Source organism: Zea mays, chromosome 8, assembly GCF_902167145.1.
Source record: "Zea mays cultivar B73 chromosome 8, Zm-B73-REFERENCE-NAM-5.0, whole genome shotgun sequence".
Lineage (NCBI taxonomy): Eukaryota > Viridiplantae > Streptophyta > Magnoliopsida > Poales > Poaceae > Zea > Zea mays.
In genome coordinates, this window is record NC_050103.1 from 178,951,215 (window position 1) to 178,965,617 (window position 14,403).

Below are 14,403 nucleotides of genomic sequence, written 5' to 3' on the forward strand. Positions count from 1 at the left end.
GTCTTTGCGGGCTTGGCGTCCTTCATCCCAAACCGCTTTAGCAGATCTTGCGTGTACTTCGTTTGGGAGATGAAGGTGCCTTCCTTGAGTTGCTTCACTTGGAACCCAAGGAAGTAGTTCAACTCGCCCATCATTGACATCTCGAATTTCTGCGTCATCACCCTGCTAAACTCTTCACAAGACTTTTGGTTAGTAGAACCAAATATTATGTCATCGACATAAATTTGGCACACAAACAAATCACCATCACATGTCTTTGTAAAAAGAGTTGGATCGGCTTTCCCAACCTTGAAAGCATTAACAATTAGAAAGTCTCTAAGGCATTCATACCATGCTCTTGGGGCTTGCTTAAGTCCATAGAGCGCCTTAGAGAGCTTACACACATGGTCGGGGTACCGTTCATCCTCGAAGCCAGGGGGGTTGCTCTACGTACACCTCCTCCTTTATTGGCCCGTTGAGGAAAGCGCTCTTCACATCCATTTGGTACAACCTGAAAGAATGGTGAGCGGCATATGCTAGCAAGATACGAATTGATTCTAGCCTAGCCACAGGAGCAAAAGTCTCCTCGAAATCCAAACCTGCGACTTGGGCATAACCTTTTGCCACAAGTCGAGCCTTGTTTCTCATCACCACCCCGTGCTCGTCCTATTTGTTGCGGAACACCCACTTGTTTCCCACAACATTTTGCTTCGGACGAGGTACCAGTGTCCAAACTTCATTCCTCTTGAAGTTGTTGAGCTCCTCTTGCATGGCCAACACCCAGTCCGGATCTAGCAAGGCCTCCTCTACCCTGAAAGGCTCAATAGAAGAGACAAAGGAGTAATGCTCACAAAAATTAACTAACCGAGATCGAGTAGTTACTCCCTTGCTAATGTCACCAAGAATTTGGTCGATGGGATGATCCCTTTGAATCATCGCTCGAACTTGGGTTGGAGGTGCTAGTTGCGCTTCTTCCTCCATCACATGATCATCTTGTGCTCCCCCTTGATTACACGCCTCCTGTTGATGAACCTGTTCATCGTCTTGAGTTGGGGGATGCACCATAGTTGAGGAAGAAGGTTGATTTCGTTCATCTTGTTCCTGTGGTCGCACATCACCAATCGCCATGGTTCGTATAGCGGTCGTCGGAACATCTTCTTCATCTACATCATCAAGATCAACAACTTGCTCTCTTGGAGAGCCATTAGTCTCATCAAATACAACGTCGCTAGAGACTTCAACCAAACCCGATGATTTGTTGAAGACTCTATACGCCTTTGTATTTGAGTCATAACCTAACAAAAACCCCTCTACAGCTTTGGGAGCAAATTTAGAATTTCTACCCTTCTTTACTAGAATGTAGCACTTGCTCCCAAATACACGAAAGTAAGATACATTGGGTTTGTTACCGGTTAGAAGTTCATATGACGTCTTCTTGAGGAGGCGGTGAAGGTAGACCCTGTTGATGGCGTGACAAGCCGTGTTCACGGCTTCCGACCAAAACCGCTCGGGGGTCTTGAATTCTCCAAGCATCGTCCTCGCCATATCGATTAGCGTCCTGTTCTTCCTCTCTACCACACCATTTTGCTGTGGTGTGTAGGGAGCAGAGAACTCGTGCTTGATCCCTTCCTCCTCAAGAAACTCTTCCACTTGAAGGTTCTTGAACTCGGACCCGTTGTCGCTCCTTATCTTCTTTACTTTGAGCTCAAACTCATTTTGAGCACTCCTGAGGAAGCGCTTGAGGGTCCCTTGGGTTTCAGACTTATCCTGCAAAAAGAACACCCAAGTGAAGCGGGAAAAGTCATCAACAATAACTAGACCATACTTACTTCCTCCTATACTCAGATAGGCGACGGGTCCGAAGAGGTCCATATGCAGCAGCTCCAGGGGTCTTGAAGTGGTCATCACATTCTTGCTGTGATGTGCTCCTCCCACTTGTTTACCTGCTTGACAAGCTGCACAAGGTCTATCTTTTTCGAATTGAACGTTAGTCAAACCTATCACGTGTTCTCCCTTTAGAAGCTTGTGAAGGTTCTTCATCCCCACATGTGCTAAGCGGCGATGCCACAGCCAGCCCATGCTAGTCTTAGCTATTAAGCATGCATCTAGACCGGCCTCTTCTTTTGCAAAATCAACTAAATAAAGTTTGCCGTCTAATACACCCTTAAAAGCTAGTGAACCATCACTTCTTCTAAAGACAGACACCTCTACATTTGTAAAAAGACAATTATATCCCATATTGCATAATTGACTTACAGATAATAAATTATATCCCAAAGACTCAACTAAAAACACATTAGAAATTGAGTGCTCATTGCAATTTTACCTAACCCTTTTACCTTGCCTTGATTCCCATCACCGAATATAATTGAATCTTGGGAATCCTTATTCTTGACGTAGGAGGTGAACATCTTCTTCTCCCCCGTCATATGGTTTGTGCATCCGCTGTCTATAATCCAGCTTGAACCCCCGGATGCATAAACCTGCAAGGCAAATTTAGGCTTGGGTCTTAGGTACCCAACTCATGTTGGGTCCTACAAGGTTAGTGCAAATATCCTTAGGGACCCAAATGCAAGTTTTGTCTCCCTTGCATCTTGCCCCTAACTTCCTAGCAACTATTTTCTTATCCTTTCTACAAATAGCAAAGGAAGCATTTAAAGCACAATAGATTGTAGAAGGTTCATTCACTACTTTCCTAGGAGCATGAATAACATTCTTTCTAGGCACATGATGAATAACATTTCTCCTAGACATATTTCTACCATGCATATAGGAAGAACTAGAGGCAAACATGGCATGAGAGTCAAAATCATCATAAGCATTATAACTCCTATAAGCATTTCTAGTTTGTCTCCTATCATGATACATAAAAGCATGGTTCTTTTGCACACTACTAGCCATAGGGGCCTTCCCTTTCTCCTTGGCGGGAATGTGAGCCTTATGGCTTGTTAAGTTCTTGGCTTCTCTCTTGAAGCCAAGTCCATCCTTAATTGAGGGGTGTCTACCAATCGTGTAGGCATCCCTTGCAAATTTTAGCTTCTCAAAATCACTTTTGCTAGTATTAAGTTGGGCATTAAGACTAGCTACCACTTCATTTAATTTAGAAATGCAAACTTGGTGTTCACTACAAGCATCAACATCGAAATTTTTACACCTAGTGCAAATCTCAACATGTTCTACACAAGAATTAGATTTACTAGCTACTTCTAGTTTAGCATTTAAGTCATCATTAACACTCTTTAAAGTAGCAATGGTTTCATGACAAGAAGATAGTTCACTAGAAAGCACTTCATTTCTTTTAACTTCTAACGCATAAGATTTTTGTGCCTCTACAAATTTGTCATGCTCTTCATACAACAAATCCTCTTGCTTTTCTAAAAGCACATTCTTATCATTCAAGGCATCAATCAATTCATTAATTTTGTCTACCTTGGTTCTATCCAGGCCCTTAAACAGACATGAGTAATCTACTTCATCCTCATCACTAGATTCGTCCTCACTTGAAGAAGCATAGGTAGAGTTCTGAGTACATACCTTCTTCTCCCTTGCCATAAGGCATGTGTGACGCTCGTTGGGGAAGAGAGATGACTTGTTGAAGGCGGTGGCGGCGAGTCCTTCATTATCGGAGTCGGAGGAGGAGCAGTCCGAGTCCCACTCTTTGCCTAGATGCGCCTCGCCCTTGGCCTTCTTGTAATGCTTCTTCTTTTCCCTCTTGTCCCCTTTTTCCTGGTCACTTTCATTATCGGGACAATTAGCAATGAAATGACCGATCTTACCACATTTGAAGCATGAGCGCTTCTCCTTTGTCTTGGTCTTGCTTGGCTGTCCCTTGCGACCTTTAAGCGCCGTCTTGAAGCGCTTAATGATGAGGGCCATCTCCTCATTATTTAGCCCGGCCGCCTCAACTTGCGCCACCTTGCTTGGTAGCGCCTCCTTGCTCCTTGTTGCCTTGAGAGCAATGGGTTGAGGCTCATGGATAGGACCGTTCAACGCGTCGTCCACGTATCTTGCCTCCTTGATCATCATTCGCCCGCTTACGAACTTCCCAAGAACTTCTTCGGGTGACATTTTGGTGTACCTGGGATTCTCACGAATATTATTCACCAAATGAGGATCAAGAACGGTAAAGGACCTTAGCATTAGGCGGACGACGTCGTGGTCCGTCCATCACGTGCTTCCATAGCTTCTTATCTTGTTGACAAGGGTTTTGAGCCGGTTGTATGTTTGGGTTGGCTCCTCCCCCCTTATCATAGCGAATCTCCCAAGTTCGCCCTCCACCAACTCCATCTTGGTGAGCATGGTGACGTCGTTGCCCTCGTGAGAGATCTTGAGGGTGTCCCATATCTGCTTGGCATTGTCCAAGCCGCTCACCTTATTGTATTCTTCCCTGCACAAAGATGCTAAGAGAACAGTAGTAGCTTGTGCATTTCTATGGATTTGTTCATTTATAAGCATAGGACTATCCGAGCTATCAAATTTCATTCCATTCTCTACAATCTCCCATATGCTTGGATGGAGAGAGAATAAGTGACTACACATTTTGTGACTCCAAAATCCGTAGTCCTCCCCATCGAAGTGTGGAGGTTTGCCAAGAGGAATGGAAAGCAAATGCGAATTCGAATTATGTGGAATACGAGAATAGTCAAATGAAAAGTTCGAATTGACCGTCTTCCTATAGTCGTTGTCGTCGTCCTTTTGGGAAGAGGAAGATTCGTCGCTGTCGTAGTAGACAATCTCCTTGATGCGCCTTGTCTTCTTCTTCTTCCCATCTTTTCGTCTATGGCCTGAGCCCGAGTCATTGGACTTGTCATCCTTTGGCTCGTTGACGAAGGACTCCTTCTTCTTGTCGTTGATCACGATTCCCTTCCCCTTAGGATCCATCTCTTCGGGCGGTTAGTCCCTTTCTTGAAGAGAACGGCTCCGATACCAATTGAGAGCACCTAGAGGGGGGGGTGAATAGGTGATCCTGTAAAACTTAAACTTATAGCCACAAAAACTTTGATTAAGCGTTAGCACAATAATTGCCAAGTGGCTAGAGAGGAGCCAAAACACAATAACCACCAGAAAGCAATCACAGAGATGACACGGTGGTTATCCCGTGGTTCGGCCAAGTACAAAACTTGCCTACTCCACGTTGTGGCGTCCCAACGGACGAGAGTTGCACTCAACTCCTCTCAAGTGATCCAATGATCAACTTGAATACCACGGTGTTCTTCTTTTCTTTGCTCTTTTCCCGTTTGCGAGGAATCTCCACAACTTGAAGTCTCTCGCCCTTACAATTGAGTTTCACAAAGAAATACGGAGTAAGGGAGGGAATGAGCAACACACACAAGACTTCAAAAGATTAGAGCAACAACACGCACACAAGCAGCAACAAGAGCTCGCAACACAACTCAAAGAGTTCACAACTCCACAAGAGCTCTATATGCTATCACAATGAAACGAATGCGCGAGATCGATGTCTTGGTGCTTAGAAATGTTGTTGGAATGCTTGGTGTTCTCCTCCATGCGCCTAGGGGTCCCTTTTATAGCCCCAAGGCAGTTAGGAGCCGTTGAGAACAAATCTGGAAGGCCATCCTTGCCTTCTGTCGTCGGGCGCACCGGACAGTCCGGTGCACACCGGACACTGTCCGGTGCCCGATTTCTTTCCTTAAACAGCCCAGTCGACCGTTGCTGACCGTTGCAGATCTGGCGCACCGGACATGTCCGGTGCACACCGGACATGTCCGGTGCACACCGGACAGTCCGGTGCCCCCTCCCGACCGTTGGCCAGGCCACGTGTCCCGCGCAGATCGCGCGGCTGACCGTTGGCTCGGCCGACCGTTGGCTCACCGGACAGTCCGGTGCACACCGGACAGTCCGGTGAATTATAGCCGTACGCCGTCGGCAAATTCCCGAGAGCGGCTTCTTCGCCCGAGGCAGCCTGGCGCACCGGACACTGTCCGGTGCACCACCGGACAGTCCGGTGCCCCAGACCGAACTGAGTCTTGGCTGTACATAGCCAAGTCTTTGCACCTTTCTTCTTTTCTTTTTCTTTCTGTTTCTAACACTTAGACAAGTATATTAGTACACAAAACTAATGTACTAAGGCTTAGAAACATACCTTTACTCATGATTTGCACTTTGTTCATCCATTGGCATAAATTCACATTTAAGCACTTTGTGTTGGCACTCAATCACCAAAATACTTAGAAATGGCCCAAGGGCACATTTCCCTTTCAACCACAACGTGGATGCCGCGAGCCCGCGACGGTGGCCGACATGGCGCACCTCGCACACGACTACTTCACGCTTCCACCCGAGGACAAGCCTCCGCTTGGCCCCTACATCGACACGGCTCCATCTCCAGCTTCCTTTATCCCGCAGTTGGTGGAGACCGAGGAAGAGGATGAGGTTTTCCACACCTCGCCCAGCACGTGTTCGACGATGGTCCCCAACCGCAATGCCACCACCAGCATGCTCGCCATGGTCGAGGCCACCTGGAGCGACGAGTACGCGCTCGTGGACCTGCAGTCCGTCTGCTACTACTCCACGTCCAACGCCAAGCCCAAGCTCAATAGCCTCGACGAGGTCGATCCGAAGCTGCTCAAGACCTTCATTCCGCTCACCGAGCAGAAGCACCTCTCCGACGTCGCCATCGACGCCGTCATCGACTCCGCCTCCATCACCATCACCCACCACGAGGCGCTGATGGCCAAGGGTGTCATCTTCTACTCCATCCCCAAGTCCATATGTGAGTACCTAGACCTTGTCAGGCACTACCTGAGCAGCATCATACTGCCAGGCGACAACTACTATGCCGCCCTCAATTCAGCGGTGTTCAGCGACGGGTCCTTTTGCTTTGTTCCCAAGGACACAGTCTGTCCCATGGAAATCTCGACCTACTTTAGGATCAACAACAAGGAGACCAACCAGTTCGAGAGGACTCTGATTGTGGCCGATGAGAGATGCACCTATGTCTTGCTCATTGAGTTGTGTCTTCAGGTTGATGGTGTTAAAGTTCGGCTTCCGCCTTGGCCACCACCTATTTGGACATTCTGGCTGCCTTATGATGTGTGCAGCGACATGCATTACAACTGCAGATACTGTGCCTGGTTCAAGGGTATTTGGCAGCCACTATTTTTGGTGACCCCATTTTATATTCGACAGCTGAAGCTTGGTTGGGACGTTTTTCTGGGAAAGGAAATTGGAGAGCCGCAGGGACTGAAGTGGTTGGCTGTTAGTTCGGGGAATATGGCTGAGAAGATGCAAAAAGGGGGGGCAAGTATGATTATGCCTATGAATTTTTGGAGTTTGCAACTGAATTCTCGAGTTCAGATAATGGTGAAGATGGTGCTACTTTACTGATGTATAAACATTATGCTGCAACTGCTATTTCCAAAGGAATCCATTGCTTGTCTCTGCGCCTTACTGATGAATACTCCTCAAATGCCCATGCACGGAACCGGTTACTGCCACCAGAACTATTATTTTTGCTTTCTGATACGAAAACACATTCTCGGATGCATTCGTGGATTGCTCTCAATTCCATTTCTCCTGCAATAGTCGAAGTAAAAGGTGTTCACCAGTTTGACTGGCTGACAAGAGAAAATGTCTCAGTACTAGAGGCTATAGAAAGCCACCGAGGAGTCAGAAATCACTATCATGGAGATCATGGAACAGTTTCTAGTGCAAGTGACAATCCTAGTATTATTGCTTCAAAGTTGCAGGCTCGAAGCCCCAAATACATATCCCTGCTGAACCATCTTCGCATTTATTTGCCTGAGCTTTTCCCCAACCTCAACAAGGTGGTCTTCCTCGATGATGACATTGTTGTTCAGCTTGACTTGTCTTCCCTTTGGGCTATCAATCTTGAAGGGAAGGTAAATGAAGCTGTGGAAACATGCAGAAGGGAAGACAACTGGGTGATGTGTAAGCGTTTCAGGACATATTTCAACTTCTCACATCCCATGATAGCTCAGAGACTTGACCCTGATGTATGTGATTGGGCATATGGTACGAATATATTTGATCTGGCAGTTTGGAGGAAGAAAAACATCAGGGATACATACCATTTATGGTTGAACAAGAATCTAAAATCTGGTCTTACAGTCTAGAAATTTGGTACTTTATCACCAACCCTTCATACTTGTCTACACTATCAACGGCTTGGGGGCAAGCCGTATTTCAAGCGGTGGGGAATGTCAGCAACACACTACAAGAGAAGGGAAGCAAGCAAGTGCAAGCGCAGGTTCAGTCGGCGACCTTGGAGCACAAAGACGGCAACCAGCGAGAGACGCGTATGAGGCGCAAGAATGTGAGTGTCCGGTCCGGAGTGGGCCGTGTAATGGGCTGCGCAGTGTCGCGTGTATGGGCTGAACCCAAGAAATAAGTAGCCGGAAGTCTGTACGAGACAGTTGGACTTGAACAGAAAGGAAAAACACACGCAGCGGCCGCTTTCTCGTCGGCGGCGCTACTCCTCCCACCTCTCTGCCTCTCTGTTCTTCCTGCTCCTATCCCCTACTCTAGCATTCTTGCGTCTCATACGTGTCTCTCACTGGTTGCCGTCTTTGTGCTCCAAGGTCGCCGCCGACTGAACCTGCGCTTGCACTTGCTTGCTTCCCTTCTCTTGTAGTGTGTTGCTGACAGTTTGGTAAGCTGGAACGGAGCGGCTCTGTTTTTTGTTTGGTTGCAGAGTGAACTGGAACGTAGCGGCTCTGTTTTTGTTTGGTTGCAGAGGGAGACGCGTGAGCTGCTGCGCACGGATGGGACTATGGGAGGGCGAGCTATGGGAGCGGGCTGGGAACGGAGCGGCTCCGTCCCATTGATTTTTTGGAGTGGGATGGTTCCAGATGTGAGGAGAATATTCTCTAATTGAAGTCACTTCGTTCTAGTTACTTTGTAACCAAACAATAACAAAACTGGGACAGAACGGCTCCGTTTTACTTGGCTCTTCAACCAAACACTACCTAGATATCTAGTGGTGTTTCTTAGATCCACCATGTTTAAGAATGGTATAAATTGAATTCTTCCGCTTGTGTTTCAGCGGATATTGGAAAAAGATCTAGCCTCTTCGCTGTGGCTTTAATCCACGGACCTTTACTTTTCTGCAGTGATTTGTCTCTATGAATTATAGTTGCAGGAGTCTAAATAATTGGTTTAAAACCACAACGAATAAACTATCATCTCTAGCTGCTACTATATGTTGATCGACAACTAAACACGATCAATCCATCTGGACAGTTTCGACTTGACAGCTGAATCTGGGCTTGCTGCTTCTTGGATCGTTCCCCTCCAGCTCTATCAAGGCGTTTGTTATTGACTTGTCCACATCACGAGCGGATACCTTCATGTTAGCGACAGTAAAAACTATATTTAGAGAAGCAAGTCTTCACTTAGCAACATACAAATAAATAAATAAAATATCATTTTAAATTTTCCCGTATAAAGTATCTGTTTGTTTAAACTCTTAAATATCTGTTCTTCAGAATGTTAGCCGATGTCTTCCAATTGGGTCACCAGACAACGACAACGCAAAAACAGTTTGCTTTCAATTGACGCATGATTACAACCATATCAATTGATTGTACCAATATATAAAATGCTCAAAGAAATCAGTAATGATAAGGGCATGTATGATCCTAGGTTCATGGATAGATTTTTAAGTAAAGAAGACATCTAAAAGACGGCACGATATGACTCTTAACCCATATGTCATAAATGTATTTAAGAGAATACACATAGAGAATAATGTATAGACGATCTCTTCGCGAATGTGCACGTCTCTTATATATTTTTTCAATTAACCTCTAAAGATCACTCAACAGATCTTATTAAATGGTGTTGTACATGTCTAAGCTGAGTACTACGTATGTGTTCATTAAATTTTGTCTGCGTACTAGCGTGGTTTTGAGTACTATTCAACAGGAAATGATGCTTTTGACTTGTCATGGAGCTGAACATTTGGTGGGTCAACAAGTTCACGTGGGGTTTGACCTAGAGCAAACGTTTAATGTCCAATTTCAGGAGAATATTTCACATCCAGAGTGAGTGATGATGGACATGAAACTAGGCTTTTCGCGTACGTACCTGGCCTTCCACTCCGATGTTCATCCACACGCCTCCCGCGGAGAAGCGCGTCCGGATCGCCGTCACCTGCAGCCCGGCCTCCATGGCCTTGAGCCGCTGGAGCACCCTCACAAACGCACCAAGCGCCATCGAATGGTCTTGGCTCTCGGCTTGCACCTTCACCACCATGCCCCGCCCGACACCACTCCTCGTGCCTCCCTGCTGCTTCCAGCGGCTCGCGGCCTTCTCTAGGAGCTCCTGGTTCCTGGCGCTGAGCTGCTCCTTCCTGGCCACCAGCTCCCTGACGTAGCCGGCCGCCGCGCCGACGATGTCGTTCTTGCCACCCTGCAGCAGCGTGTGCGTCAACAGGTTGTTTTGCTCTCCTCTCAACATGTCACGCGCGCACACCACGTGTTTGTGTGATTGTGTCGTGACTAACTTTTGACGACGCGCCGTGGGGCAGAAGAGCGTGGAGGTCGGCGAATCCCTGGCTGAGGCGCTCCCGCCGCAGCCGCTCGCGCATGATGTTCCGGAACCGCGAGCTTCGCGGCGCCTGCGACGTGCCAACCCCGAAGCCGGGAACGCTCTCGCGCGCGGGCGCCGGGAACGCTGGGGCCGCCACCACGGCGGCGCCGGCGTCATGAGCTACGCGTCTCAGGTAACTGAACATCCTCCGGTGCATGTTGTGCTCTCCACTGTACCGCCGGCTCATCGTCTGCAGGGAGTGCTCCAGCAACGCCGGCGCACGCCGCTGGTACGCCTCAAATGCGCCGCCAGGCAACGGCGCCACTGGCTCCGGCGAGAGGACCACCAGGCCGAGGCTCGTCAGGTAGTCCTCGTCGACGGCGGCGGCATCCAGCTGGTCCGGGCCGAAGTAGAACGGATCCATGGCCGGCCGGCCGCACGCGCGCAAGATATAGATAGTAGGCGTGCCGCGTGCGTCCCTCGCCGCGCTCGCATGGTGGCGCGCCCGCGCTTATATACGTTCCGAGGCACGAACGCAGCTGACCGGCGAGTGGAAGCTTCTGCATTGCAACAAGTCAAGGTGTCAAACTGGCGCTACGCGCGCGGCTTGTTTGACCGATCGGCGCGCGAACGCGATGCACGTTGAAAGCGTGGGGCAATTTTAGTAGTATATTAAAATTGTACTAGTTTGTTGGGAGAGGAACTAAACTAACCGAAATCTTGGCATTAATTCGAAAGCAGCGTGTGCGGCCGCTCCGGTATTGTGTCGTAACATGTGGCTGTCATTTTACAAAATATGAAGTGAATTCCGCGTTTTACCGTGTGCAATGTGAAAGAGTGGCTAATTAAGAACTCGCGCGTCGCGTGCAGTGCAGGGGTCTTTGTCGCCGAAGCCGTGTGCAGGATGTTTTTTTTGGAACAATTGGATCTGTACCATTAAAAGATCCAAACTTTAGATATATACCATAGACCCCACATGTCATTGACTCATGTGGACCCACATGTAAGTGAGATAGTAATGGTATGGATCCAAAGTGGTGATTTTTTAATGGTATGGATCCAAATTTCCCTTTTTTTCATATCTATCGGCCGTTGATCGGTCACGAGCTACGTACCCTTTTCCACTCGCTTTCGCTGGCCCCGTCGCATCCTTACGTACTCACTCTCGCAAGCGTGATCGTCCGGCCTGTAGAATACTCTCTTAACACGTTCTTGTCATTTCTTTAAATTTATAGAATTTGTTATACAACTAGATATATAATTATATCTAGATTTATAATAAATCTGGTTCGTTTTAAAAAAAAGTTAAAATATTTTATAATTTAAAATAGAGTAGGTATTGTTATTTATTACACAATAGCGCGTCAGCACCGCGCGCAGTGTTCTCAAAATCACCGTTGAGCATGTGTATTGTCAATTGTGCGTAGAATTGTTTAAATATCGGGTCGGGTCTGATCAAGCTCGGGTTGTGGGTCGTTCGACACGGCTTATACCCGACCCATGCCTAGTATCGGATCGGCCCGTGTTTTCCGGTTGTGCGTGTCTGGTTGGGTTTTCGGGTTGGGTCAGGTATTTTGGCTTTGAGTTAGGTTTTTTAAGGTTGGGTCAGGTTTTGACAAAAAAATCATGGCCTGTGCCCGACCCGTGGATTGTTACGGGTCAAAAACTATATCTCGTACCCGCCCAGTCCATTGATCGAATCGGGTAGGGTCGGGTTTTTTCGGGTGGATCAGGTCAAATTGATCGGATTAGGCGGCCCATGCTCAGGTCTAGTAGTGCAGTGTGAGGATCAGGAGCAAATTTAGGTCCTAAGCCATCTGGACCATGGTACGAGGTGTGGCCCTGTAGAAAGGATACAATATACTAGGGTTTAGACTTCAGAGTTCAGAGCACAACGCATCCAATCCAAGACTACAAATAGGCAACGAGGATGTGAGTAAGCGTTCTGTGGGAGCGCAGGCACACGGTGTAGGGATGGCAATGGGCACATTTTGGGCCTGTTTGTTTCGGCTTCTGGCAGCTTCTGGCCACCAAAAGCTGCTGCGGACTGCTAAACCCTCAGCTTTTCAGCCAGCTTCTATAAAATTCATTGGGGCAAAAACCATACAAAATCAACATAAACACATAATCGGTTGAGTCGTTGTAATAGTAGGAATCCGTCACTCTCTAGATCCTGAGCTCTATGAACAACTTTATCTTCCTCCACACGTAATCGTAATGATACTCAGATTCTCCCCACAGCCAGATTCTCCTCATAGCCAGATTTTCAGAAAAGCTGGTCAGAAAAAAACTGAACCAAACAGGCCCTTTACTTATGTGCCCGCAGGTAAAATCTCTATAAGGCAGGGGCGGACCTACGTTATGGCCAGTGGGGGCACAGGCCCCCACTCAAATTTTTGGTTTCAATGAACTTTTTATCTTAATTACTGTAGATATAAAAGGTCATTAGATAGTAAGCTTGTATTTAAGCCCCCACTCAGTAGTTGGGCCCCCACTCAGATTTTGGGCTGGGTCCGCCCCTGCAGTATAAGGTACCCGCGGGTAGCGAGTATGGGTAGCATATTGTATCCATCATAGGTAACGAATACGAGTGCGAGTTTAATATTAAACCAGCGGGTGTGGATTTATAAATCCTGTGCCCGTAGGTTTCAAACGCGTTGCTATCCCCTAACACGGTGCATGGGCCGTGGGCGTGCGGGCATGCAGGCGCGCGGCAGTGTCTTCCTCGTCGACCAAGTATCAATGAAGTCAGACAATTTACCGGTTTGCAATATCTCGAGAAGGCTATAGCTTCGGTTGAGAAAATTGGTACGTTCCTAAGGGAGGATCCATCAATTTGGTGCGGAAATGTTGGTGTATTTTTTTATAGAATTAATCAAGATTATACATTTTTTTTACTAATGTAGTTCAGAATAGATGGACTAAGTGCCTTTTCTTTTAAACTTTAGGATACCCCATTTAGGAATGGTAACCGTATTCTGATTAGAAAAGTCATACGAAATAGATTTTGGCTCTTAATTTCTTACATTATGTTATCGATTGCTAACTTCTTCGCCACATAATGTACATTTTGTCTCTTAATTTCTCTTACAATATATGTTATCAATTGCTAAAAGAAGTTAATATAATCTCTGCGGCGTTTTAAATATAAATCTATTAATACAAGTTTTATAACTAAGCTTGCATACTGTATAACTGACTGTGATCAAATTTGCCCAAGTTTTTGGTTCTTAGGTAGATTTTGACTCTTAATTTCTCTTAGAATATGTTATAAATTGCTAAAAGAAGTTAATATCATCTCTGAGGTGTTTTAAATATAAATCTATTAATACGAGTTTTATAACTAAGCTTGCATGTGTATAACTTACTATCGATCAAATTTGCCCAAGTTTTAGGTTGTTAGGCCGTCTCTGGCAGCTAGGCCTGCTAATGGCAAAAAATCCAATCCACTCTCACTCATACCCAAATCTAATTACTTTGATATCCATCCCACACCCAACCAAAAATACTAGAAGAAAGTTAAATCTAACTCATCCAATAACATTATTGATCCCAAACCAACCCGTAATTGGGTGGAAACCCATGAAAAACCCGTGGGTTTAGCTTATTGTCTCACATCAAGCCAACTCCATACACTGATACACAGTGATAATTTTATAGATAGTTTCAGTAACATATAAAAACATAGTTGCATACACAGTGACAAATTTGGTCAATGAACATTTAGATCTCGAGAGAATAAAAAACATCTGTTAAAGATCCTTAATCCATCTATGTTTAAAAGAAAAATAAACAAAATTAATAATTCAATTAACAAGGAGATATATAAAAAAAGCCTTTGCTAAACGTGAAGTAGAAGACTTAGAGTAAAATAACTGAATGGCATGTGGTGGTGCTGTGGCCTAATTATCC

The 14,403-nt window shown here is 46.3% G+C and overlaps 2 protein-coding genes and 1 pseudogene across 2 annotated transcripts; 2 read left to right on the forward strand and 1 right to left on the reverse strand.

The window, feature by feature from the left end:
- Positions 1-6,149: 6,149 nt before the first annotated feature.
- Positions 6,150-8,991, forward strand: LOC109941650 (UPF0051 protein ABCI8, chloroplastic-like). Its single transcript, XM_020542825.2, has 2 exons — positions 6,150-6,712; positions 8,696-8,991. Coding segments are annotated over exons 1-2 (474 nt in total). The 5' UTR covers positions 6,150-6,240; the 3' UTR covers positions 8,698-8,991.
- Positions 6,711-8,443, forward strand: LOC103637566 (probable galacturonosyltransferase 13; annotated as a pseudogene).
- Positions 8,881-11,219, reverse strand: LOC103636607 (transcription factor BHLH148). Its single transcript, XM_008658966.4, has 3 exons — positions 10,466-11,219; positions 10,048-10,371; positions 8,881-9,304 (listed from the first exon to the last, which is right to left on the reverse strand). Exons 1-3 carry the CDS (start codon positions 10,913-10,915, stop codon positions 9,185-9,187), a joined length of 894 nt encoding a protein of 297 aa, XP_008657188.1. The 5' UTR covers positions 10,916-11,219; the 3' UTR covers positions 8,881-9,184.
- Between the last annotated feature and the right edge of the window lie 3,184 nt (positions 11,220-14,403).

Coding starts and splice junctions, on each gene's coding strand:
- LOC109941650 (XM_020542825.2), top strand. CDS start 6,241: ATGGCGCACCTCGCACACGACTACTTCACGCTTCCACCCGAGGACAAG.
- LOC103636607 (XM_008658966.4), bottom strand. CDS start 10,915: ATGGATCCGTTCTACTTCGGCCCGGACCAGCTGGATGCCGCCGCCGTC. Junction 10,372..10,465: donor CCCACGGCGCGTCGTCAAAA/GTTAGTCACGAC, acceptor ACGCTGCTGCAG/GGTGGCAAGAACGACATCGT. Junction 9,305..10,047: donor ACATCGGAGTGGAAGGCCAG/GTACGTACGCGA, acceptor GCTAACATGAAG/GTATCCGCTCGTGATGTGGA.